Source organism: Rattus norvegicus, chromosome 1 (genome assembly GCF_021556685.1).
Source record: "Rattus norvegicus strain SHRSP/BbbUtx chromosome 1, alternate assembly SHRSP_T2T, whole genome shotgun sequence".
Classification (NCBI taxonomy): domain Eukaryota; kingdom Metazoa; phylum Chordata; class Mammalia; order Rodentia; family Muridae; genus Rattus; species Rattus norvegicus.
Window position 1 is genome coordinate 149,129,982 of NC_141534.1, and position 26,842 is coordinate 149,156,823.

The 26,842-nt window shown below is 38.7% G+C and overlaps 2 protein-coding genes across 4 annotated transcripts in view; one reads left to right on the top strand and one right to left on the bottom strand.

Moving 5' to 3' along the window:
- Positions 1 to 2,662: 2,662 nt before the first annotated feature.
- Saxo2 (stabilizer of axonemal microtubules 2) lies at positions 2,663 to 17,128 on the bottom strand. 3 transcript variants are annotated; one of them, XM_087656112.1, is made up of 5 exons: positions 16,968 to 17,128; positions 15,276 to 15,481; positions 14,357 to 14,536; positions 12,462 to 12,664; positions 2,663 to 5,138 (listed from the first exon to the last, which is right to left on the bottom strand). In XM_087656112.1, the coding sequence occupies exons 3-5, from the start codon at positions 14,461 to 14,463 to the stop codon at positions 4,195 to 4,197; spliced, it is 1,254 nt and encodes a 417-aa protein (XP_087512238.1). In that variant the 5' UTR covers positions 14,464 to 14,536; positions 15,276 to 15,481; positions 16,968 to 17,128; the 3' UTR covers positions 2,663 to 4,194.
- A 71-nt stretch (positions 17,129 to 17,199) lies between these two features.
- The window catches only part of Efl1 (elongation factor like GTPase 1), a 126,964-nt gene continuing 117,321 nt past the window's right edge, over positions 17,200 to 26,842 (top strand). The window contains 4 exon segments of the mRNA NM_001107534.1: positions 17,200 to 17,252; positions 18,050 to 18,155; positions 20,459 to 20,526; positions 26,502 to 26,586. Of these exon segments, the coding sequence (NP_001101004.1) occupies positions 18,065 to 18,155; positions 20,459 to 20,526; positions 26,502 to 26,586 (244 nt within the window). The 5' untranslated portion in view covers positions 17,200 to 17,252; positions 18,050 to 18,064.

The window sequence follows — 26,842 nt, forward strand, 5'->3', positions numbered from 1 at the left end:
ATACTTGTTCTCTCCTTTTTTGATGTTCTTTTTATTTCCAAGCTTCTCTATTTCGACCTGTATTTTTTTTTCAGTTTCTCTGCCAGTCTTTCCTCTCTTTTCACCTGCATTTTTTCCAGTTGCTTAGCTTTTATAAACAAAATAGTCCAAAATGGAGAGGGAAAAATACTGCTGCTAAAAAAATTGTAGTGGGTATACCAACAATAGTTTCATCAGTCAGTCTTTTCAAAGTATACATCCTTTCTTTTCCTGATTTTTGGTCTATTGAACTTGAAATCAAGCTTTCCATTCTGCCTAGCCACAATGTTGGCCACATATCTTTTAATATTCCTTTTTTATTCAAACAGCCCCATGTTGGGTATAAAACATAGCTTTTTGTGAATGTTTTGTTGTTGTTATTATTGTTGTTTTAGCTGTTCCTATGTGGTACTAGTTTTGGCCACATAGAAGTTTCAAAACAGAGGGGGTCCTGGAAAACAGCTGGGGCTTGGTCCTATGAGAGCCCAGAAGAGACCACTGGCCAAGGTACAGCCTTTGGAACAGTGGAAGCTCCAGAATTAAAGGAATTTAGGAGAAAGGCTAAGGTTTAGCATCAAGCTGAAAGGAGTCCTTGAGTAGAAGCCAGGAAACTATTGGTGAAGGTGAAAAAGTACAGAAGACCCATCATATTGGAATTATAAGAACCCAAGTTACAACCAAGGACAGCAGCAGCTAACCTGATCCAATGAGAGAAGCTGAATATGTTGCAGACAGAGCCAGACTGTTGGAGCCCAGAAGAACATGAGTGAATCCAAGACATTGAGCACTGAGCTATTTATACTGATGGATGCTGGATTTGCTTTGATTTCATTGTAACTATGACCTGGGTTTTCCTCTTGGAATAAAAAATATCTAACTTTTATTTTACAGGAACCTATTGTTAATTTTAGATTTTTAAAGAGATGGTATTTTAAAGCGATTTGTACCCAGAGGTTCCAGAGACTAAACCAACAAAGAGAACACATGGAGGGACCCATGGCTCCAGCCACATATGTAGCAGAGGACAGCCTTTTTGGGCATCAATGGGAGGAGAGGCCCTTGGCCCTGTGAAGGCTCAATGCCCCTGTGTTGGGGAATGCCAGGATGGGGAGATGGTAGGGAATGGGTGGGTAGGTGGGAGAATACTGTCATAGAGACAGGGGGAGGGAAAGGGATGGGGAATTCCAGAGGGGAAATTGGGAAAGGGGATATCATTTAAAATGTAAGTAAATATCCAATAAAAATGGAAAAAATAAATTGCATCTATAAAAATATTGATAGAAAATGAGTGGGTTGTTAGGGGAGCACCTTCATAGAAGCAGGGGGGGAGGGTGGGATAGGGGGTTTCTAGAGGGGAAACTGGGAAAGGGTATAACATTTGAAATGTAAATAAATAAAATATACAATAAAAAAGAAAAAAAGAGACTTGTGAATTTTTAAGTCCATGAGACTTTTAAAGTTGTACTATGTTTGTTTTTTATATTGTGATATTAATGACATCTTGGGAATAAACTAGAAAGAATAAGTTATGGTTTAATGGTAATGTATTTATGTATCAAATTGACAAGGGTTCAGTTTTACTGTTCAGTTGTACTTTTTAATATGGCATATTTTTATCTTATTCTTTCCCTATCCCAATCTCTTCCCTGACCCTCCCTACTTCACTAATCATTCAACTTTATGTTTATGTTCCCCCTTCCCTGATCTCTATATCAAAAAAGCAGGAAAAGAACACAATCCAAAACAGATTTTTTTAAAAAGGGAAAGCAATTAAACAAAAATTGTGTGCTTAGTTTTTAAAATCAGTTTAACCCAAACATTTTTATCAGCTTAATATAAACAAAAGTCAGAGGAAGAGGGAATCTCCAGTGGAGGGCATGCCTCCATTAGAGTGGCCTATCGGCACATCTGTGAGCAGTCTTGATTAACCATTCATGTGGGAGGGCCTAGTATACTATGGGCAGTGCCTCCCCTAAGGCTATGGTTCCAGGTTGCATAAGAGAGCAAGTTGAGCAAGCCAAAGGGAGCACAAAAGTAATGTCCCCCCCCCAATCCACGTGGTTTCTGCTTCAAGTTCTGCTTCCAAGTTCCTGCCTTGAGTTTCTTCTCTGAATTCCTTTCAAGATGGACTATAAGCTGTCAGATGAAATAAACCTTTTCCTCTCCAAGCTGCTTTTGGATTTTCACACTTTTCTTCACCTTTATTTCTTCCTATTTATTGTTTATGATTCAGTTTAGCTGACATTCTTTAAAGATGATGATTCTGAACTCCCAGTTGAATGTCTTATGCTATGATCTGTTCCAAACCCTATTCTCACACCTATTATGTTAGGTTACAGTGAGACGAGACAGTATGTCATTTGTTTTTAGTTTAATGAAAACTGTTTCAGAAAATACCAGTAGACGTCTTACAGGTGACCAGTACTCAGAGAGGAGACCAATCCCATCACATTATGAGGGACTTGAATATTAAACACTGGAACATGGCCAGAATGGTAAGAATGGTGAAGAATTACCAAATGTTTAATTTTAATTATTTTAATAGTATTTTCTATTTCTAAAATAGTTTTTATCTAATCATGTATAGGTAAATCTTGATAGGAATTTACTTAGAAGTTCTATCTCAAATAAAATGATACAGAAATGACTTCATGAAAATCAATACATTTAATTAATCAGATTATACATAAAACAAAATTTTTCAGATATCTTTTTATAATAAATGCAAATATGGAGAATTACTTTTAATTAATTAAAAACAAGTATTAAATATTTTGAATTCACCCTTAGTAATATTCTTAAACAACTATGAAAACATTAAAATTCATTTTAAATTAAAGTCAATCTTATTTTCCATACATGATTATTTGATCATTTATTAAAACACTCACTTGATTTTAGTTCACTAAAAGCTTTCAGCATTTATACATATAGTATGCCATTTCCATGTCCCTTACTGGTATCTTTTCTCCTTCCTTCTTTCTTTATACTTTCAGTTATGAAGAAGGTAATTATGGCCCTTATAAATGAACAGTGTTTCTGGATGTGGCCAATGCATGCACAGATACCTAGGTTTATCCTGAAGATTTTTTTCAGAATTGGAAGTCTTCCCTACCACATTTTCAGCAAATATTTTTCCTTTTGAAAATACAGCCATTTACCGCCAAGTATTTAATGTAGGTTCTCTATTTTCTGCTGTAACATATAGGGTGTTTATGAAGCTACAGTGGGCAGGCGCCTCCTACAAACACATTTCACTCATACACTCAAAGCAAATTAAGTTATTTTACAGTCATTGCTGGATGGAGACCAGGTAATGAGTATCGAGTTTGTAACTGTCCTTATTTGACAAGGAAAAAGTACAAAACGTTATCTGAGGGTTTGCTAATAGCCCCTTACATTTGTACTTTACACCTTCAAATGTTTTATATAATTTGATGCTCCCAACAAACTTTCATGAGGTAGAGAGAACCAGTTTTCTTTTACACATGAACCACAGAAGTGTGTATGCAGAGATTGCTTACAGTGGCTCAAACAGAAACTGAAGATATTAGTATTTGAACTCTGGTTTGCTGATTCCCAGCCTATAGGACATTTCCTCTTCAAGCCACAATGTCTCTTGCTATTTTGAACAGGGTAAGGAACAGAGCTTCTGTTCTCTGACATCATCAACCAAAACTTGACTTGTCCTATGCTCTGTAGATGTGTTGAAGATGAATGAATGAATGAGTGAATGAATGAATAAAATCTGGATTTTTAACAAAGAGTAATTTATGTCTCATTTTCAATTTTGTTCTAATTGTGCATGATAATGGTGTTGATAATGGTGCATAATTGCATAAGTGTAAAATTAGTGTACATGATATCAGACTGAGGACAAGTTATGAGACAGCATGTGTAAATGAGTGTGCCCATCATTAGCCTTCAGAAATGCCTGTTAAAGAACAATCTTAGATCAGAAGACTGACACAGGTGCACTGCAAGTTCCAGGGTAGCCTGTGCTAACCAAGACAGACTTGGTTAAAAAAAGATTTGTTAATTCTGATCTTTATGTTCCAACTTGTTCAAAAAGCTAAAAATGAAATTCTATAGCTCTCCTAATATTTTTTACTGTAAAAGTTGGAGTTTCTCTTTAAAAAATCAAACTCTCATTAGCTTTCTTTTAAACATTAATTACTAAAAGGCCTTCACTGCAGGAATAATCTTGCGAAAGAATTTATGCCCTTGGGAATTTGTATTTTCAAATATATAACCAGGAGGAGAAGGATAGCTAGCTGGGCAGATTTCCTGTTTCTTCGGTGTGAACTGTATAGAATACATGGTGACATCATCAAGTGGAACTGAACTCTTAAGAGCTTCATTTAAAGGTTTGCAGCTCTCTGTTGGAATCAATTCATGTGGCACAAAGTGAGATCTGAAAGTGCTCAAACCCTCAAATTTTCCAGATGGGTTGGGAATTTGTTGCTGCTGCTTAATAAGTCCTTGACGACAACTTTCCCATGCTGGAAAATCTTCCTTCATGGTGCTCTTTCCTTGGAAAGGAAAATTGCTTTGCCTTCTGTGAGAAACTGGCCGAATGGCAACAACACGGCTGGCCCGGTAGGGAACATAGTCAAGGTGGCTGGTGCTGTCCAACTGCATGCTTCCTGAAGGAGGCACATACTCTGCTACTTTCTTCACTTTGGGTGGTGGGATTTCCCACGGTTGGAAACTGTCACGGAATTCAGTGCTTCCTTTAAACTGAATGTTTTGGGTCACTCTGGTATAGGGAGGTCTGCAGATTTTTGCAGTTTCACCAGTAAGACCCTGAAAGTCATTCCGGTGAGTGGTGAGATCCTCAAAAGGCTGGTCAGTAGGCTTATAAACTTCTTTTGGCCTTGCAAACTTGACTTCTAGCTGATGAGGTACATAATCTCGACGATGACTTGTATCACCATTAAAAGGGCCTACAGGACACTTGACCACAGAGCAGGGCTTAAAGCTTGGCCTAGGCTGTATCTCCCGGGGAACATAGTCATCCTGAAACGTAGTTGAGTTTCCGAATTTCACATCTGGGGGATGGTAAGCTTGCTCTGGTTTACACAGTTCACATTTCTGAATATCCCAAGATCTATAATCATCTTGAAAACCAGAACAAACAAAATATTTTTAAATATTGAGGAGAAAAAACTATCTTCAAAGTATCCTGACTAATTTCTCTCATTGCCAACCACCTTCTGATTTGTTTGAGATCCGCAAACACTAATATCGAGTATGAGCGTTTCCTCAGATTTGATTTTGTTTGGTCCATCACTTTCAGCTTCATCTGATTACACATAAGGCATAAGGAACATGCAAGCCTGGCTGTGAGAACGAAACAGACTCTGCTGTGGGCAAAGACAGCATAAAGTGTACTGGCTAGGATTGGGACTGTAAGTCACAGAATATTAAGGATGGCTATAAAATCCCAGGCATAAAATAAGAAGCCTCCAAGAGGAAGAAGTCAATTGATTAACTTTTTAAGTATCTTACTACTCACAGAAATGGCTTTTGGAATCTTTAACATAAATAAAAGTCCTAACGACTATATATACCAGTTGTTCAATTTGAAGAACTTTCAAATTTCGATGTTATTCTGGTCAAAACTCAAGACCCCATGGATTACTGGGCTTTAAGGCATTCCTGAGAGATACAGGATTATCTAGAGACCAGGAGGCTGAACAGTGTATTCAACACTGCATGTGCAATTTAGAAATGAATATCAGAGCCAAGATCTGAGAATAAGAAGCCCAATGCCTGCAGCTTACTTAAACTATTGATGAAAATTTGAAGTGTTTATATTTCAGTAAAGGCTTCTTTATGTTGTCTATTTCTAAATGGAAAAGTAGTAAGCTGAGTAATATGGTAAAACTTACCTCACCGCACGAAAGTATTTTAAAACACCAAAAATGAGTTTATAAAAGAAAATTATTTTACATACTAGATAATGTAGTAAGCTGAGAAATATAAAATTCACTGCATCTCCAAAAGGATTTTTAAATACCAAATATTAATTTATAAAATGCAAGTTTTTATATGGTAAGATAATAAAATGTGAATCCAAGTAAAGGGAATGACAACTGAGATAGTTAAACCTTGAATGTCTACCATGTGGTTACCAACTGTGAAGAGAAACTGTCCTTATTCTTAGATATTCCTGCTGAGTTTTTTACTAAATTATTAAGCTACTGATGTTTAGTGTGAGTGGAAACCCAGCCAAAAGGCAGTCTTTAAGTTATATGAATACTATATGAAGAAACACGGTAAGAAGAGGTGAACTAGTCCAATCCTGTGAAAGATTCTAAGGTTGACCACCAAGAACCAGATGAAGAACATAATAGAATGGCATGAGGTAGTGTTCTGATTGACAGCAGATGGTAGCCATATTCTTGCAGACTTGTAACAAAGAGATAAGGAACTGGAGACAGCCAGGCAGTGGGATAGCAACATAGAAGAAGTATGAAGGAGGCAAAGATATGAGGAGTGACATCATGTACTCATTAGCCAAAGCACTCCCATTCAGTGCCCTCTGTACCTGACAACTTTCCATTTCCAATTCTCAAGAATCTTGTCCTTGAGCTACCATGATGGAATCTCTGTTCTTCAGAAACTACAGATTACAATTATAGTTCTATTTGAACTGTATTTCTTGAGGAGAGTCTAGCATATTGTTTTTAAAAAATTAACAATTTTAGAAATTTCAAAGATTTATAATTTTATGTCAAGAACTTATAATTTATACAAATTGTAAATTTTTTTTGAAAATCTCTTATTAATGTATGAAGAACCACTCTAAATGTTATTTAATATAGCCAGTGATCCAGCTGGGCTTCAGTTGAGTATATCACTATTCGCTTTCCCTCATATGTTCTTCCCCCTCCCACACTACCTGTTTCCTAAATCCTTTTGAATTAGTACAGATTTTTATTATCCCATTTTATTACAATTTTACTAAAACTTTCTGCATTTTAAAATAAAAATGCTTAATTTCTTCCTGGCTCAGGTATGTTGCTGTTTTGAACACTTCTTGAACAACAGTTTTCTTTAATACTACTGTTCTAATATATTTCAATTCCATATTTGTTTGAAAACAACCATGACTTTATGAAATCAATATTAATTTTATCTACATATTTCTATTTGTGCCTTTTATTTTATTCATTTCTGAATTCCAATTCCATGCATCTATCTGAATCATTGTCCTCCAACTACAAGACCTTCCTTTAACGCAATGTACAGTTGCTTGCTGCTAATAAACTCTCTCAGTTTTTGTTTGAAAGAATCTGTGTCAAATTTTGAAGACCATTTCACTAGTTATAGAATTTTGAGATCCAGTATATTTAAATATTTTTGTGACATTTTAAAAATTATTTGAAAAACTTACTTTTATACACTTGATCACATGATTTTCCCTCCTCCAAGTCCTCCTAGATTGTACCAACTCCCCACCCATCCAACTATGTACTCTATCAAAAAAACTGCAAAAAACATCACAAGCCATAATTAACACACACACACACACACACACACACACACACACACACACACACACACACACACACACACACACACACTTGATCAATTTCTCCTGAGCCTGAATGCTGCCTGGGAGGATATATCCTGCATCACTCAGTCAAAAAAATGTTTTTTCTTTTGTAAGCAGGTATGGACCACAAATAACTTCTTAGTTAAGGGTGGGACTTTTGTTCCCCCTTCCCCTTTACCATGCTGGAATTTGTTGGCCTTGAATTTCTGCAGGTCCTGTGCATGCTATCACAGTCTGTTAGTTCATATGTGCGCCAGCCCTGTTGTGTCTGAAAGACTTGTTTCCTTGGAATCAGCCACCATTTTTAGCTCTTAAAATCTTTCTTCCTTCTCTTCTGAATAAATTCCTGGAACCTGAGGGTAGGAGCTTGATATATACACACTATTTGTGGCTGTGCACTCCATGATCTCTATTCCACTGGATTCCAATGAAATGTCTGGCTTAATTTTCTTTCCAGAGATTTTTTCACATCATCTTCAAGAATTCTTTACCTTTTAAAAAAACATTTTCCTAGAGGCAGTTTCCTTTGTGTTTTATCTATTTGGGACTTAAATCTGTGAAATGATTCTATCACAAATTTTGCTAGATTCTCATCTGTTTATCACTTCAAATCTTTCCTGATTTTTCCACAGGTCTCATAATGTTTTACAATTCACTAAATGCTGTATTTGAAGGAATGACAGAAACTAAGTCCTTTTTTAGTAGAAGAAATTTTGTTGCCTTGGGTATTTGGCAGATAGGGTTTGGGGCATATCCCCTCAATCCAGAATTCAGCTAGGTAGACAGAGTCATGCCCTGTATTTAAATGTCTGGAGGGCATGGTTTGATTGTGGTCAACTGTTCCTTCTAGTGGGGCTGTAACTAATAAGCATCTACTCCCAAGTAAACTTCTCGGGTGTTTGGTGGAGTTCTGGGTTCAGTTTCTTTGCTGACCATATGCACTAAACAGTGCAAGTTTTACAAAGAAACAAACCATGCACACAGGGTTTTATAGACTGCAACCTGGATCAGCTCACAAATCAAGGGATCTATTGTTTTATTTTCCGTGCTGTAAACTGACTCTGGCTATGCTGAGTTCAAGCCTCAGCCTAGACTTGGACTGGGCAAATGCTCACTATTAGCATAGGTAGCTCATCTATAAGGTGGTCACACTCTATGGAATTTTAGTTCTTTTCCTGCTGTCTGCTATTAAAAAGACTTAAATATTTTTATATTGTTTTCTTAGTTGTTACAATAAAACCAATGGCTTTCTACTATCAAGACATACATTTCACCTTCAGAAGAACTTAGAAAAATGTGTAATAGAGTGAGTATTGAGTCATGCACCTGCAATGTCAGTATTTGGGGACCAGGAGCTCAAGGACATCCTGCCTGGGCTCCATGAAATAATTCTTTTAAGAATGTAATGGTTATACAAGTGTCTAGCCTATCAATCATACACTTTCCAATATGATCTCAGCCTGCATTTACAGAGTTCATCCCAGGTTCTCAGTCTTCATCTGATTCCCAGCAGCCTCACTGAAGAATTCCAACCCCCCACCACCACCACTTTTTCAGATTTTGCTCATTTGATACTGGTTTTAGTATGCCTTTCTCTTCCTATATATGGATAATCACTAACCTTTGGAACATTTATTGGGCAGACTGAAGGGATACGTTACTAAATATAGTATGTTTTGATACCATTTAGTCCTGTGTTAACCCAGGCTAGCCTTGAACTTTATAGGACTTTGAACTTGGGATTCTCTGTCAGCCTTTTAAACGCTGGAGCTACAGACATATGCCACAACTAGCAACTACTAAGTGCAAACTTTTGAATTACTGCAGGAGCTTTTGACTTTCTTAACTAATTACCTATTAAAAAGATGTTGTGGTTGTAATGCTAGAATCAACCTAAGAATGTCTATCATCTCTTTGAGGTAATGATTTCATTTCTTGTGGTTATAAATCCTCATTAGATTTGGCTGGATCACACTGAAACTCTATTTTTAATTTTTTGAGGAATGGTTCCAATCGTAGCTGTACCAATTCACACCCTATGCAAAGGTGTACACAGTTCTTTTTTTTCTTCTTATCAACAAGACTTCCCTTTTATCTTTGATAATTCCCAATGGAATAGATATGAAGTGAATCTCACTTTTTTCATTTGCATTTCCCTACCTTAGTCAATGTAGAACATTTTTTCACATACTTGTTGACCTTCAGTTTCTCGGGAAAAATGTTTATTTCCAAATCATTGGCCATTCTTAAATAAGGTTGGTTTTTATACTAAATTGCTTGAGTTCCTTATATATGTTAGATATTAACCCCTTATCTGACACATGGTTTGCAAATAGTTTCCAAATCCACAGGTAGCTGTGTAACTTCTCTGCATAGCCTTTGGGTTTTACGTATAGTCCCACTTACATGATTGCTCTTGACTGTGCTTTTGGCCTCCCAGCCAAATCAAATCCCAAAGTCAGTGTTTCTTCCTGCAGTTTTTCAGTTTCAGCTCTTATATTTAAGCCTTTCATCTTCTTTAACTTTGAATGTGGTATAAAGATCCAATTTTATTATTTTTGTCTGAGAGCTGCCCAGGTTTCCAATCACCATTGACTGAAGAGACTGTATTCTTTTCCCATTGTGTATATACAGACTCCTTGTTGAACAGTTGGCTGAATATCCTTATATATACTTTTGAGTCCTTGATTCTGTTTCATGGATCTATGTATCCATCCTCCTGTTATTAGCATACTAACTTCCGTGGTAGCCTTATAATATAATTAGAAATCACGAAAATTTACACCTCAGACTTGTTCTCCAAACTGCTTTGGCTATTAGTCGTCTGTGATGTCTGTGAATTTTAGAACTCGTTTTGTTTTCTATTTGAGCAGATGCCACTGTGATTTAGATATGGAGATGCATTCAACTGTAGACTGCTTTGTTTGAGCAGCACAGACATTCTAGTGATACTATTGCTCCCAATCCATGGATACAAGATAGCTTTCCCCTTCTGTCTTCTGGGTTTTACAGTTTCTGGCTATAACATTGGGAATGTCAGCGGTGGCTCTCCATTCTCTGTACTCTCTATAGTAGCAAGTGCAGAGTGGAGCAAGACCAGGTCCCTATGATCTACTTCAGCATTTATACTTCAATATCAGTGAATTTCTAAGCTGTGACAGACAAATGTCTGTTTCAGGAAACCTTGTGTTCACAATGTAAATCTACTTGTACTACAGGACGTTTTCCCCTTTACAATACTCTCCAAATTTCTGTCTTCCCTCTGACCTCTACTCTTAGACTGTATAGATACCTGCGTTTATGAAGGTATTCAGAATTATACATACAGAATTACAATCCTACAAAATTAAGTACAGTAGAGGCTGTTGTTTCATTCCTGAAAATCTGGAACACTATACTATGTGTCTGTGTGGTAACATATATGCATACAGCATCAAGGGACATCAAGATTACTATCAGATATAGTACATGGAAAAATTACAATGGTTGTATAAATGTCAAAGTAAAGTCATTTTCACTGACTATCTTTTATGTCAAAATTATTTTTATGCATATCAGTATTTCAGCAATTTGCTTTGCTGTATTTGATTATACTTAGTATTCATAGTCTTTATAAATTCTCAGTTCTATAGCAGTGGATGTACTCAGTTTTTCAAAATCAGAAAGAACATTATTCTTAATTTCCCTAGAAGATCATACTATATTATATTGGTTCCTTGCACTTTACTCATCCATTTAATGGTAAAAGTCTTAAATAGTCATTAGCTATTACCTAACTAACTCTATATGCCATTGGTTTTGCAAAAGGTTTTATATTTGAAAATACCCATTCAGCTATTTCATATAACGAATGGAAAGAACATAAGCCTGCATGTACACCTGTGTTACTGTGGGAAGGAACAAGAACAGCTCATTTCAAGATGGTCTGTTTTTAAATGAGGACTTCCATGAGTAAATCTTTAAAATGTTTTAAATCATAGAGGATTTGGGGTAAAAACAGAAAACAACAGGCCATACAGTTGCCAGTACTCACATTTTTAGGTGTGCTGTTAACAAAGGAATAGTCCTCACTCCTGTCCTTCTGCAAATAAGGCTTGGAGGAGGAGACCCTGTCTGTTGTCACCTGGTACTCTTTGTCAGGGGACAGACACGTTTATTTTATTCTGAAGTCTAGTATTGAAAATAATCTGCTCACAAATCCTCCAATCTAGCCTTTAGAGCAGCAGTTCTCAATGGAGGTTGTGACCCCTTTGACAAACTTCTGTCTCCAAAACTACTTACATTTCACAACAGTAGCAAAATTGCATTTAGGACATAGCAACAGAAATAATTTTTTGGTTGGAGGTCACCACAACATGATGAACATTATAGCACTGGGAGGTTGAGGACCCCTGCTTCAGAGTATAAAAATAAAATTCCAGCTGTCAATCTATTAATTCCATAGTTTTGCACGTTAATCTGAAATTTGAATCAAGAGGATAGTTGCTGTTTTATCTTTTCAACAACTCCAACCTTCTTGGCAGAGTTTCAACTCATCATAGGATAGGACAGGGTGAAAGGACAATACTGACTGTGATAAGTGACAAGTGCAGCATCTGTCTTTGCTCAGTGACTTCCTTTGCTTTTCATATGCCTTGAGATACAGACAACTTAGGGGCACATTTGGAGACCAGTCTATGACCCCTAACTCCCCATGAGGCAGTTTTGTCTGTCTGTAACTAAGCTTTGCTAACAATATTATTTTCATCAATAAGAAACATGCTCTTTTCTAACCACTGTGGCTACGTGTGACAACACAAGAAGATGACAATTTGATTGTAAAGGTCAAAGATGGCATTTTTAGGTTTGGGACCCCTTTGTTTTTACAATAACAGGTTACCTTTATAAGTTGGGACAGTGTCCAACTTTCCTTTTTTAACTTCTTGTCTTTCCACAGGCCGGACTTTTACCATGGGCTGTACTTTGTAAGGATTAAAATCTCGCTTGTAGGTAGTACCAAGATCAATTTCCCCCTGTTTGGGTTTATATTCTTCAGGCATGTGGCGAGGCTGCTTGACTACTTCATAAGGGCGATAATCTGACCTGAAATATATACGTGTATATATGTGAAACACAGCCTACTGGTTCTCCTGTTTTAATTATTTCAGCACTGAAATCTTCAATTTTGTCTTATTTGAACAATCTAAGGAGGTATCAAAATGGTGCTAGTGATTATTTGAAAGAAACAAATTGTTTTATCAGGTTTTAATCGATGACAAATTAAAAATGTGAAAAATTCTAGTTTTTGAAAACTGAAATAACAGCTCATAAAAGTTGATCTTAAATGAGTAAAATTGTCAACTAAGTGAATTTTTAAATCTAATATAGAAGAAAATCTGAAGAGAAAGATCTGATGAGCTGAAAATATTGTCAAGATCAGCTTTGTAGCTACTTTCCCAAAGTCACATTCACCTACATAGACTGTACTTAGGCATAGTTTCCACCTCTGGAAGTCACAATATGAGTTTTTCTAAGGCTTTAGATCTCCCAGAAGGGCTGGCCATGGATAGGAATAAAATGGCAATCGAACCATCTTGTATCTTCTATACCATCACTATGGCAGAGGTGGTACTTCCTGGGCTAAGACAGTTCCATGGAATGGAGACGACCAGAGGTTCAAGGCTAATTGGACTGCTGGAATCCAAATCTTGGCTTTGTCATTCAATAGCTGCATAACCTTGAATGACTTAAGCTGTCTATGCCGTAATTTCCTTGTAGAGATAGACAATCATATCAGATACATCATAGGATTATTTTAAAGATACACACTGCCAATTTGACAGTCCCCTGAGCTACAATTATGCTACTAAGATAAAAAGGCTTATACAGTTTCTTCCTGTATTATAGAAACATGCAGTATGGGATGACACTTCTTCTTTATAATGCAGATAAACGACTCTTCTACTTTCTGGTTAATATGATCAGCATGAATGAATCATAAAGGAGTTCTAAGCGCCTGCTTTTAGGAATGTTGGGTATCTACTCTAGGTAGTGGGTACTGTACTAGGTTTCTGAAAACAGAATGCTGAGAAAACAATGGATGTACATCCTGCAGGTGCAGAGCACTGAAACGAATCCAATAACAACCGGGGAAAAGTTATAAGAGTTACTTAACTCAAAAGCTAAATAAAAACGTGGAGTGGCAGAGATGACATTTACAAAGGAAAATATTTAGCTGATATTTATAGATTGTATGAATATTAGCTAGGAAAAGAGAGAGGGAGAATTCCAAACAGGAAAGATGAAGTTTGATAATCTATGCAGTAATTATGGAAGGAATTAGGTCTATGCTTAATGATAGTTTAGGACCCTGATAAAATTAAATCTTAGTGCTTAAAAGATTGCTGTGGCAAGCTAAAGTATTAGATACCAAACAGAGATGCAAAAACTAGAACACACGCACACACACACACACACACACACACACACACACACACACACACAAATTAGGAAGCATAGGCATTCTTCTGCATGATGGTAACAGTACAGAGTTCACAAATATGAGATATTTCAGCCAATTAAAAAAGTCAATAGAATTTTTTGTTTTTCCTTTTCTACTCTGTCATCATAACTTAACTTTTATCTTTCCATTTTTCTCAAGTTGTGAGTTTACTTCTTGCTTCTCAAATTAGTTAAACTTAAGTCAAATAGCCAGTTAAATTTAAATAGTAAGAAAACCTTATTAAGACCATGGGAGTTGGGCAAAAAATAAGGAAACATTTTCTTAATATTTACTTAAATGTGGTTACTCCTTCCATTTTACCACGGTATGCTTGAAATCCTGGCTTTGGTTTAAGACTCTGCGGTGGGAGAACATCACCATATTTTGGGTATTTTTCCATATACTCCGTCGTAGGGCAAGATATGCCAGAATGCTCATAAACCCTCGTGATTCCATGTGGACAACGATGCCGTCTGTACAAACAAATAAACTGAAACATTATTTCCCTTAAAATATTATTTCCCTTGAGTGGTCATTGCATGTTAATAGGTCCCCAATGACTTAGCACAACATCTGAACTTTAGCACAGCTTTCCCCTCTGCATTGGTGTTTATGAGAATGATGAATAATAGTGTAGCCTTACATAGCAAACTGATTTTGCTCCTGAGAGTTTTGCTTCTTCGGATGTTATTGAAGCAGGAAAGCTAGCAAGCAAACTTCCTAGATGTCTGGCAAACAGGTTTTCTGCTTAGGTTTCACCTACAACAGATACTAACATGTTACTATGAGTCAGAGTATAGCTGCAGCATCCATGTTTGGTGGTGGTGTGGAACATGGGATACAGTAGAGGCCGAGAGAGACTGGAGCTGGGAGCTGTTGGGCAGCATCCTGGTTAAGCATCTCCTTTATCCTTCCATGTGTCTAAGAAACTCTAAAGCCAGAAGATTCATGAGACTCACCAATGAGGTGTTGGAAAGTGCTTAAGTGATTTTGTCTTATGCAGGGTCCAAGATACCTGGAAAGTCCAGGAGCAGAGTTATAGGTGATGTGTGTGTATGTACATGTACATGAATATGTATTATGACTTATCATTCATATATATACATATATATGAAATAAAGTTGTGTTGATTAACAAAACACAAGACAAAACTTTGGAATTTGTCAATGTTTTTATTGTCGACAAAAGCAACGCATCCACAGTATAACTTACCTCAGATTGTGGACAAATATAAGACATAACAGTGAAGACAAATTATAAAAGAAAGCAAAATCCTCCTAGTCTAACATGTGCAATCCTTAAAAGACATTTTTCTTCCTTCTGCTTTATAGTTTTGCTGCCAGCCATAGCTGTTTACACTTGTTAAACTTTCCCCTTTTTGAAAAAGCAGCTCACAGAAATGATGGAATCAGACGTCCCTAATGGAAGATCAAAGGAATTGGACTTTAGTTCCATAAGAGAGAAAAGACGGCATTGGGTTTGAATCTGAAATGTCCACCTATTTTGAACCCTTGCTTTCCAGCTTTTGGAAGGGGGCATCTACCTGGTGGAAGTAAGCGGCTAACACCAGCCCTTGAAAGGATAGAGGCTGGCTCTTTATTCCAAAGGCTTTCTGCTTCTTGGTCTGCCGGATTGCAAAAAGCCTTGCTTCATGTTCCACGAACAAGAACTCCACCGTGCCTGACTGCCAGGGCCTGCACCCTCTGAAACTGTATGCCCAAACAGACCTTTCCTGCTCTGTTTTTGTCTAGTATTGCTACCACAGTAGTACAAATGTATCTAAAAGTTAGTCTTCAACAGCAAAAAGAAGAGGGCCAGATTTTCCCTCTTTCCTTCCAACGGGTCAGGAGGCAAAAGATGGGAGGTGGTATGAGGAGGGATGATGGTAAAGAATCTTTGCCCCATTTTGAGACAGTGCCCCATGGAAGCGGCCAAAGTTTAAAACCATTGGCTTGGTGGAACGATGTGTGTCATAGAAACTGCCCATTTTACCGAAGATTCTTCTACCTCCATTATGAAACTGGAAGCAGTCAAGGCAGCACTCTGGAAGCAACTAAGCTTTTGCACAGGACATTTCAGTAGAAGTTATTAGCCATGCTTTTTGGATAATGATATCATTTTGGAAGAATGGAATTTATATATGAATCTCCTGATGGACAGATGGGAAAATAACTTAGTTTGTAAATAATTCAGATTAAAATACATTGTTTCTTACACACCAGAATTTGCAGATTCCAGCCTTAAAAGTTATGTTTCCATCGGTACAACCATACGATGTTTATTACCAAAGGGGCGGAGAAACTTGATCTCAGTCAATGTGTTGTAGGTGGTTGCCCTTAGAAGGGGATTAAAAAATACAAAGGGCTTGGTGTTACTCATATTTACTTAGTAAAGGTGATCTAATCCCTGGGCCAACAGTAAGGCTGAAGAAAGAGAAGAATGTGTCTACTGGTGGTGTAAGGTTGTGAGGCAGGACTTACAACCAAACCTGAGGTTTAGGGTGAGGACTATGCCATTTTTGTCTGTCAGAAAGGCCTCAAGAGAATGCAGCCTGGGCAGGAATACGAATAAAGTTTAGAGGATGGAAGGCTCTGGATGGCAAACTGAAGACCTTAGATACTGTTCTTTTAAATCACTTACCAGCCACATTTGCTCATACCTTAACCGGTTTGAACTGTATTCTAGCTTAAATCTCTGCATAGGAAGCCTCACGGACTGCAAAGAAGAGAAGTTTAGCCCCAAGAGCCAGCCAAGTAGAGAAAAGGGACGCATTTAGCAGAGTTTAAGCGGGGTGGGCGTGGGGGTCCTCCCGTTCAGGCAAGGGAGTCCTTAGAGGGTGTACGCAGCAAGGTTTCAGCGGGGCTCGGCGCTCTGCTGACTCCACACCGGACGGACGTTTCTTACCCGCAGGTGCAAATCTGGCACAGACACCAGTTCCTCATGCTCTGTGCTCCAGCGTTCTTCTCCTTAGGGCTTAAGCTGGCACTTCAGAGAGGCTGCAGCGTCTGCCGTCGTCAAGGCGACTGCGGAATTCCTAGTAGAAGGGAATCAACGTGGCTTCCGGTGGCGTTCTAGACGCGCGCGGGTCAGAGGTCACAGGCTCATAGGCCCCGCCCCCGACTCCTGCGACTTCCGGTCTGAGCTACTCCTGAGCCTTAGAAGCATAAGTGAGGTGCGGCGTGGAGCCGGGTGAGTCGGGGGTGAACTTGCTAGGGTCGCCGGCGACAAGACGGTGACGGAGACCTGGAGGGTTGTGTCGGTAGGACTGAGGGAGGATGGTCCCGAGCTGCTGCACCTTTTTAGGGACCCGGGACCCTCGGCGGCAACGACTCCAGGAACCCAAACGGAGGAAGGGCATGCAGACCTCGGTTTGCTTTTTTTTATTGGAGAAGAGGGATAAAAGATGTGTCGTTCACCTGTTGTGTTCATAAGCACGTGATCCAAAACTTTTAAGGACACTCAGTGCAGTCACAGGGCCGAAGTTCTTAGGTCTGGTGAAAACCAGCAAGCTTGACAGAACGACAGACTTCGGAGGGACCAAAGTAGGGAAGGGCGGGGCGTGTGTGTGTGTGTACCTGTGTTTGTGTGTGTCTTAGCGGAGCGTCTCTGTACTTGGCTCCGTGTGTGTGTGTGTGTGTGTGTGTGTGTGTGTGTGTGTGTGTGTGTGTGTGTCTGAGTTAGCAGGGCGTCTCTGTACCTGGCTCTCAACTGCGTGATTCATCTCACTGCATATCCGGAAACTCCCAGTGCACTCCACAAGTACTGTCAGCTGGATGCGTGGACTTTACAATGGAACTTGGGCCTAAATGACTATATCCCGTCAGGGCCAGTAGCTATATATTCATTGGGTTCTCAGTTAAGGAATCTGAGACAGCTTGTAAGCCTCAGCATCTACCTCTCAGTTTGTCCATTTGTTTTTTTCCGTTGTGCACCCTCCCACCCCCCATTAGATTTTGTACCATTTTTAATTTGTAATTAATTTTTAGTCACAGGAAATAACCATGGTGCTCAGTGGTCTTGATAAGATGATTCAACTTCAGAAGAACACTGCCAACATTAGGAATATCTGTGTTTTGGCTCATGTTGACCACGGTAAGACTTTTAAAATTGTTCATTGACAAAGGTGAAATGTCTCTGTTTCATTGGAGCGATGAAAGCGATGCTTGCTAAGTTGTCTGTGTGCCATGTCAGAAACGTATACTGTAGAACATTTGAAATAAATGGATTAACTGGTGACTAGTGTTCTGCACAGTACATCACACAATGCTTATTTGAATTTTTGTCAAAATATGGAAGCGGTTTTTGAGAAGGTAAAATGACTGCGGTCTTGGTAGAATGCATCTCCTGTAAATCCTATCTACTTCCTCACGTACCGAGTGAGCATTTTGCTGAGGTAGCAGTGATTTGTTGGATTTATTAGGAGCCAGGCATGTATGAGGCCACCTGCACAGTCAGAGAGGCTTTAGGGACGACTCAGGACATAATGATGAGAGAGGGGTCGGGGGTGTGGATAAGAGTCTTGAGAACTGGAGGATTGGGTATCCAGACTGGTTAAAAAGAACTGTTAGGCTGCCCCCTGAGGGGCTGCAGGTGATGGGTGGAGACCAGCAGTGCTAGTGGAGTTGTGTAAACAGAGGCAGAGGAAGCAGCTGTGGCTGATGTGCAGACGCTGGTTGGTGGACTTTGGATGGACGTTGCCTTGAGTCTCTGCTTTATTCCGAGTCTACTCTTTCTTCTAGTAGCAGCAGCTCAGCATTTAGAGTCCTGTTAGTAGCCAAAGCCACTTAGCATTTTAAAGGTGAGGAAGAGACTGGTAGGATCCTGTCAGACCTCACTCTCCATTCCTGTGAGGCTCAAAGAAAGTTCTCTAGCTCTGGTTAGACATCCTGAGCTCTAAGGTCTTTTCAAATTACTTTACATTGGAGTGTCAGAGTACAGCCTATGTAAGAGGAGGAGAATGAGAATCTCCTGTCGGTGGCGGAAATAAGAGTGAAAAGTGGTCATTAACATTTTTATTGGCATGTTGGAAGCCATCAGGAAAAAAAATAAAGCAAGAGCAAAGTACGTAAATTGTAGATTAGATTAGTCTGGTAAAGGTGCTTGGGTGAGTTGAAAGGCAGGAAAGAGGCTTGGTGACTCTTGCCATTAACATGAGCTCTGAAGAGAAGGTAATACCAAAACAGAGAGAGGGTGGATCACTTGTAGGAAGACCCAGCTAACACGGAGTTTTTTATACAGAGTATCAGTGACTGTGGGTTTATGATTATGTGTGCATGTTTGGAGGATATGAGATCTAGCCAAAGGTTTTGCTTTATTTATTTATTTTTGCTTTGAGAATTAAATAGCAAATTGACGTATGTGTGTGTGTGTGTGTGTGTGTGTGTGTGTGTGTGTACACACACATATATAGAATCAATCAAACATTGTTGACCAAGGGATTCAACTTTGCCTAATAATGCAAAGTCTCCTATTTTGTGGTACATTCTAATGGATGTGTGTTTGCCATACCTGTACTTACAATGAATTCTACTCCGTTGCACAGCAGGAAAGTGGTGTTCTAGGATTATATACTAACACATTATTTAAGATCTTCAAAGTCCCATTGATTAGTCTCTGGTTTATACTATTATGCAGACCCCACAGATTATATATTTACAGACTACAAAATGTTGTAGGAAAAATCCAACATTTGTTAGGCCCACCCAACTGTGGAAATTGAATATGCCCATATCATTCTTTAAGCCTGAGTACCTGCTTATTGAAATTGTGTTAACATTTGTGTAACTGTAAATGTAAATCTGCTTATGCAAAGATTTTCTTTTATTATACAATAGATTCCAGCTTTAGTTTTTAACTGGGTCGCAGAGCTACTTCAGTATAGCCTTTCACAGACAACAATAGGAAAACAAACTTTCTTATTAAATAAATGTAACAGTTTAACTGGCAAATGTCAGTCAGGGTCACACATAGGAAAATACGTCAGAAGACCATGTGTTGTTGTCTCCTGGTGATGATTTACCCAGAATACCTTTCTGAGCTAAACACTATTGTTGTCCTTGTGTTTTTCTAACTTTTAGAGCCTATGTGAGTTTGATTAATTATATAGGATGGTTGGTAAGTTATAATAACCTTGATTGAGTTCTTAAAGCTAGATTATAGTAACTAATGCAAACCTTGGAAGAGATGGTTTGTGTTTTGATCTCATAGTGGTTTTCCTCACCAATTAAGTCTTGCAGTGTTTTACTCTGTAAAGTCTGCCTCAACTTAAGAAAAGTTCTGTGCTTAAATTAATCTGACAACTTTTCAAGTGAGATTGGTGAGGTCTACAGGGAGACAATACAGCATTACAGATTGCTAACCCCTTTGAACAAATGTAATTACTGTTGTTTTAACAGGAAAAACTACCCTTGCTGATTGTCTTATATCCAGTAATGGAATCATCTCCAGCCGTCTGGCAGGCAAGGTATGTTGTTGGATTTGATAAATACTTCTTCCATTTTGATGAGTATTAATTAGTTCTCTATAATGTCATGATCCACTTGCTTTGTCCTTCAGTGATGTAACATGTAGAAAGAACTGACAACCCATTAAGCTACTATAAAATAGATGTTGAGAAAAGCTTACTTCCGTATTGTGTGTTGTTGCATGTATTAATCCTATATTGTATAAATGCAGAAGTGACACGGCAAGTTAGCTGTTACATGATCACAGGTGAACGTGTTGGCTGGTTTGAGAGTAAGGCAGAAAAGCCATCATATGATGGAAAATGGGAAGAATAAAAACCAGTTTCTATGCAGTGCACTTGTTTGAGTGGAGCTTTTGTCTGGAGACCAACAGAATGTGTCAGTTACCTAAGCTCTTGAAGATAAGCCTCAGTAACCTGAGAACCAAAGAAAGGCTTGAGGATCGTGTTGAAGGTATTGCTTTAGGGGCTGGTGACGTGGCCTCCTGGGGAAAAGTGCTTGCTGTGGGGCCTTATGTCCTGTATTGGATTCTTGGGATCTACATGGTGGGGGACAGTGAGGCAAACCACTCCTACAAATTCTCCTCTGACCTCTATGCGAAGTTTGCAAGCACACACACACACACACACACACACACACACACACACACACACACACACACAGAGAGAGAGAGAGAGAGAGAGAGAAATACAAACATAACTTTTAAAAGAGTGTGTTCTACCTGTATGTTTAAAGAATTTATAATAATTTTCTTCTAGTAACAAAATAAAGAGATATTTCTCTGTGTAATGGACCTAGTACCTAGTATGTAATCAACACAATTGATCAGGAATAATGAGATGGGAAATTGAGAAACAAAATTGAATCAACAAAGTGGACACTGAAGACTTAGAAGGTAGGATTGGAAATTGGAGGCCATCTGTGTGGGAGCTGGCAAGTTGGATTTAGTAATGAATACTCATACTCCCCCAACCTGAGAAGGCGGAATGACAGTCACCAAAGTAAGGAAATAAAATAGAGTGTAGTTAAGGGAGGTAGACAACAGATGTGTTATAGAAAGCACTAGTGAAGCCAAAGACGACCACTAACACATTAAACTTATAGCCACACTTAAAATAATACAAACTGGCCTTTAATAACCTATCACCGCTGGCCCATCAGTTGTAAGAACGCAGCACATCACCCCATAATGAAGACGTAAATGAGAAGAGAAGCCGCTGGGAAGGTGTTTGTGAGAACTGCTATACTTACTACATTTTCTGTAGACAGAAATTGCTTTAAACTATAAAGTTTGCTAACTAAAATTCCAACAGTGTAAACAACTTGTGATCACTGTGACTAAAAACTTTCATTGTTGAGGCATATTTGGTACTTTAACCAGCTAATGTCATTTTCTGTGTGCTTAGGAAATAGATGAAGTAGAACATACATAGACCTTTTAACTGAATGACTTAAAGATGAATATAACTGACAAGATCAAAGTTGATCAAGAATGAGGAATGGCCAATAGGAATGAATGAGCAGTGCTGTAGAGATCTAAAGCTAGGATATGAGGATCAACTCCATGCTAGTAAACTTAGTACTGTGGTTGTTTAAGAAATTGAATTGGTTGGGAAAAACCTTTCACTCAACAGCCCAGATGGCTTAAATATTTAATTAAGCATGCTTGTTCTAATGTAACTGAATTCTAGTAAAAGAACAAATAATTTTATTAGTTCTACCTGAAACAGTAAAAACTGTACAGGAGAGAAATCCAGCAACAGGGCTTCCTGTCAGTCACAGGCCATACCCACCAAGTCCTGGGAGTAGATGATAATTCAGAAGTCTTTTCAAGGTTACCAGGGGAGGAGAATTTCATGTCAACCTTCTGACTGGGATAAAAAGTTACAGCTGTTACAGCTCAGTGCTAAGAGCACTTGATGTTCTTGTGAAAACCTGGGTTCTGAGTTCTATTCCCAGCATCCACTTGATGGTTCACAACTTCTGTAACTTCAGTTCCAGAGGTTTCCATGCCCTCTTATGGTCTGTAGATACTATACATGTGGTGCACAAGACATTCATGTAGACAAAACACACACACACGAAGTAAATATAAATAAAATCTTTAAAAAATTATTAGGAAACTGTTATAAACTAATGTTATTTAAACAATAGTTCTTTATAACTGAATTGAATATGTCTCAAGGAATTTAAGAGTGACTTAAATATGATTATATTAATAGGTTAAAGGACAAATTATTTCTTTTTTTTTTTTTTTTTTATTAACTTGAGTATTTCTTATATACATTTCAAGTGTTATTCCCTTTCCCGGTATCCGGGCAAACATCCCCCTCCCCCCTCCCCTTCCTTATGGGTGTTCCCCTCCCAACCCTCCCCCCATTGCCGCCCTCCCCCCACCAGTCTAGTTCACTGGGGGTTCAGTCTTAGCAGGACCCAGGGCTTCCCCTTCCACTGGTGCTCTTACTAGGATATTCATTGCTACCTATGAGGTCAGAGTCCAGGGTCAGTCCATGTATAGTCTTTAGGTAGTGGCTTAGTCCCTGGAAGCTCTGGTTGCTTGGCATTGTTGTACATATGGGGTCTCGAGCCCCTTCAAGCTCTTCCAGTTCTTTCTCTGATTCCTTCAACGGGGGTCCTATTCTCAGTTCAGTGGTTTGCTGCTGGCATTCGCCTCTGTATTTGCTGTATTCTGGCTGTGTCTCTTAGGAGCGATCTACATCCGGCTCCTGTCGGTCTGCACTTCTTTGCTTCATCCATCTTGTCTAATTGGGTGGCTATATATGTATGGGCCACATGTGGGGCAGACTCTGAATGGGTGTTCCTTCAGTCTCTGTTTTAATCTTTGCCTCTCTCTTCCCTGCCAAGGGTATTCTTGTTCCCCTTTTAAAGAAGGAGTGAAGCATTCACATTTTGATCATCCGTCTTGAGTTTCATTTGCTCTAGGCATCTAGGGTAATTCAAGCATTTGGGCTAATAGCCACTTATCAATGAGTGCATACCATGTATGTCTTTCTGTGATTGGGTTAGCTCACTCAGGGTGATGTTTTCCAGTTCCAACCATTTGCCTACGAATTTCATAAAGTCGTTGTTTTTGATAGCTGAGTAATATTCCATTGTGTAGATGTACCACATTTTCTGTATCCATTCCTCTGTTGAAGGGCATCTGGGTTCTTTCCAGCTTCTGGCTATTATAAATAAGGCTGCAATGAACATAGTGGAGCACGTGTCTTTTTTATATGTTGGGGCATCTTTTGGGTATATGCCCAAGAGAGGTATAGCTGGATCCTCAGGCAGTTCAATGTCCAATTTTCTGAGGAACCTCCAGACTGATTTCCAGAATGGTTGTACCAGTTTGCAATCCCACCAACAATGGAGGAGTGTTCCTCTTCCTCCACATCCTCGCCAGCATCTGTTGTCCCCTGAGTTTTTGATCTTAGCCATTCTCACTGGTGTGAGGTGAAATCTCAGGGTTGTTTTGATTTGCATTTCCCTTATGACTAAAGATGTTGAACATTTCTTTAGGTGTTTCTCAGCCATTCGGCATTCCTCAGCTGTGAATTCTTTGTTTAGCTCTGAACCCCATTTTTTAATAGGGTTATTTGTTTCCCTGCGGTCTAACTTCTTGAGTTCTTTGTATATTTTGGATATAAGGCCTCTATCTGTTGTAGGATTGGTAAAGATCTTTTCCCAATTATTTCTAAGATATAAAGGATATTCAATAAAATTTAACACTATGTGATAGGTCCCTCTCATAAAGTAAGTTTAGGAAATAATCTTACATGGATTTCTTTATACAAAATTATAATAAAGATTGAATATAGTTATGAAGCATTGAAACTTTTCTGTTCATAATATGTCAGATTGGCTACTGTATCCTTGTGTTGTTTGTATTTTAACTTATAATTTACAATGTTTTGGAGATTATAGCTATAATAACAAGGCAAAAATAATGTGAGTTTTTAAAATCCCAAGGGTAGGATGTGGTGCTGTCTTACAAGATGGTAAGGCTTGTGAATGGCTTGTGATATTGTTTGGAATTGGCTGGGCTGCCATATTGGCTGATGAAAGGAAACATACAAATGTGAGAGCTTGATTGATATAGATCCAGCATTTCAGATCTGTAGAGAAAAGGTGACTTCAGTAAAGGAACTTTGAGAAGCTTGTTAGTTGTGTGGAACTAATAGTGGGCCAACCTGTGCTTAATAGGAAACAAAAACCACCTGCATTTGTTAAAATTTACAAAAGGCATAAGCTTTTAGAAAATTGTAATAGATGTTACTTCTGTGACCATAAGGGACAATATCTTGAGAAGGTAAAATCTGCTATATAAAGGTTGATTAATTCAGCTCGATTAAAATAAATAACATTTTTATCAGGTATGCCACAAAGTAAAAAAATAAAATAAAATAAAGTAAAACTAAAAAATGCTTCCTAATTAGGAAAAATATAACAAACATTTAACTGACAAGTAATAATCAGAGACTATTTATAGCACCTAGCCAAAACAAACCTGCAGTGTAACCAGTGGAAAGATGGCTATAAGTCAGCACAGGAAAAGTTGGGAAAGCATATATGTGAAAAATGAAAATTGCACCTGATTTAGAAATCGACAAGATCATGAAGAAACCAGAGCAATATTCCACTGTTGAGTAGTCCAACTACTTGGGGGAAAAAATGTGGGAATATCTTGTAGCATTAAAGATGTGTAAATTTAGAGATTCAGAAATGTCACTTCTAGGTAGTGTGCAAGAGAAAACCATGCCAATATCTTTTTTTATTTAGATTTATTTATTTTAACTTTATGCATATCGATGTTTGTGCCTGTAAGCCTGTCTTTGTACCATGTACCTGCAGTGCTGGCAGAGGCCAGAAGACAGCACAGATTCCCTGAAACTGAATGGTTGTGAGCCACTATGTGAGTGCTGGGAATTGAACCAGTCAGTGCTTTCCTTTTTTTTTTTTTTTTTTCCGGAGCTGGGGACCAAACTCAGGGCCTTGCGCTTGCTAGGCAAGCGCTCTACCACTGAGCTAAATCCCCAACCCCCAGTCAGTGCTTTCAACCACTGAGCCTCTCTCCATCCCCAATCCAAACTTCTTATCAGCTCACTCCCATTACTAAAAAGAGTGCACTTATACGTGTCCGTCACTGGTAGGCTGGATCAGTACGTGTGGTAGGTTTAGGAGAGTCTTATGAGTGACTTGTAGTTACATCAAAATGGTTGACTTGGGAGCTTAATGTTGAGCACCAAATGTGACTTGATATATCTATCATCTTGTATTTTCTATTCTATAAGGCTGAAAACCTGCTATTCAGGATAGCTGTGGGATGCCAGAGCTGTGGGGATTCATGTAGGATGAGAGGGCGTGGCAGTTGGCCTTAGCACCTTACTCTCAAGGATTTTGATTGAAAGAAATGAGACTACATAAAGAATTTATAATGGAGAGAAATATTGATGTAGTGCCAAATAGGACTTTATGTGTAAGTAGTAAAGCTTTGGGAAAGCCATCAGCTGAGTTTTGATATTGTAGATATTTTCTACAATGCCATTCTTTTATAAAGGAGAAAACTCATGCACATTTAAAACCTGTTACTTTGGAAAATAGTTAAGTCTCATGCCCCTAAAGACCCTCTGTTTCTTTTGGATCTCATCAACTACCTCTGGGTAGGAAAACAAGGCTGCATTATGAGGAACAGAAAGAACTCCAGCTCCACTTGTGGATTCCTTGAGCTATGGACTCCTCCTGGCTGAGACGCAGATGAGCAACACTCTGGGGACGCAGTGTGTGGATGCGTCTGTGGCAGTGCCTTTCAGTCTGTCTGTTATCTTGGCAAGCCCCACTTCTCCAGCACCTTACCACTTTAAAAAACCACCAGGAGCTGCATATGGCTTATATGTTGAAATGAAGCTAAGCCCGTTTTAATGTTGCATTCTAGTCACTGGAAAGTAAAGATACATATGCTGTGTTTTTCTAGTTAAGGTACATGGACAGCAGAGAAGATGAACAGGTCAGAGGGATCACCATGAAGTCCAGCGCCATTTCACTACATTATGCAGAAGGTAAACCGTCTGTTTTGTTTGTTCTTATCTTTCACACCCTGGCCCTTCTCTTTCTGAATTAATCGCACACCTTGGTTTTTGGTTTTTCTTTTTGCTTTGTGCCCCACGGATCTCATTCTGGCCTCTCCAGAAGATCTGTGGTCAGTCAGGCTGTCCAGGCTTGGATGCAGATGGGGACATGGGGACAGAAGGACTGGTGGTTCCCAGCCACCTGCCTCCAGCAGGTAGTTGTATGGGTTTCTTTATAAGGAAAGCC

Coding starts and splice junctions, on each gene's coding strand:
- Saxo2 (XM_087656112.1), bottom strand. CDS start 14,463: ATGGAAAAATACCCAAAATATGGTGATGTTCTCCCACCGCAGAGTCTT. Junction 12,665..14,356: donor GAAGGAGTAACCACATTTAA/GTAAATATTAAG, acceptor TATATATTTCAG/GTCAGATTATCGCCCTTATG. Junction 5,139..12,461: donor CACTGTCCCAACTTATAAAG/GTAACCTGTTAT, acceptor CTGGTTTTCAAG/ATGATTATAGATCTTGGGAT.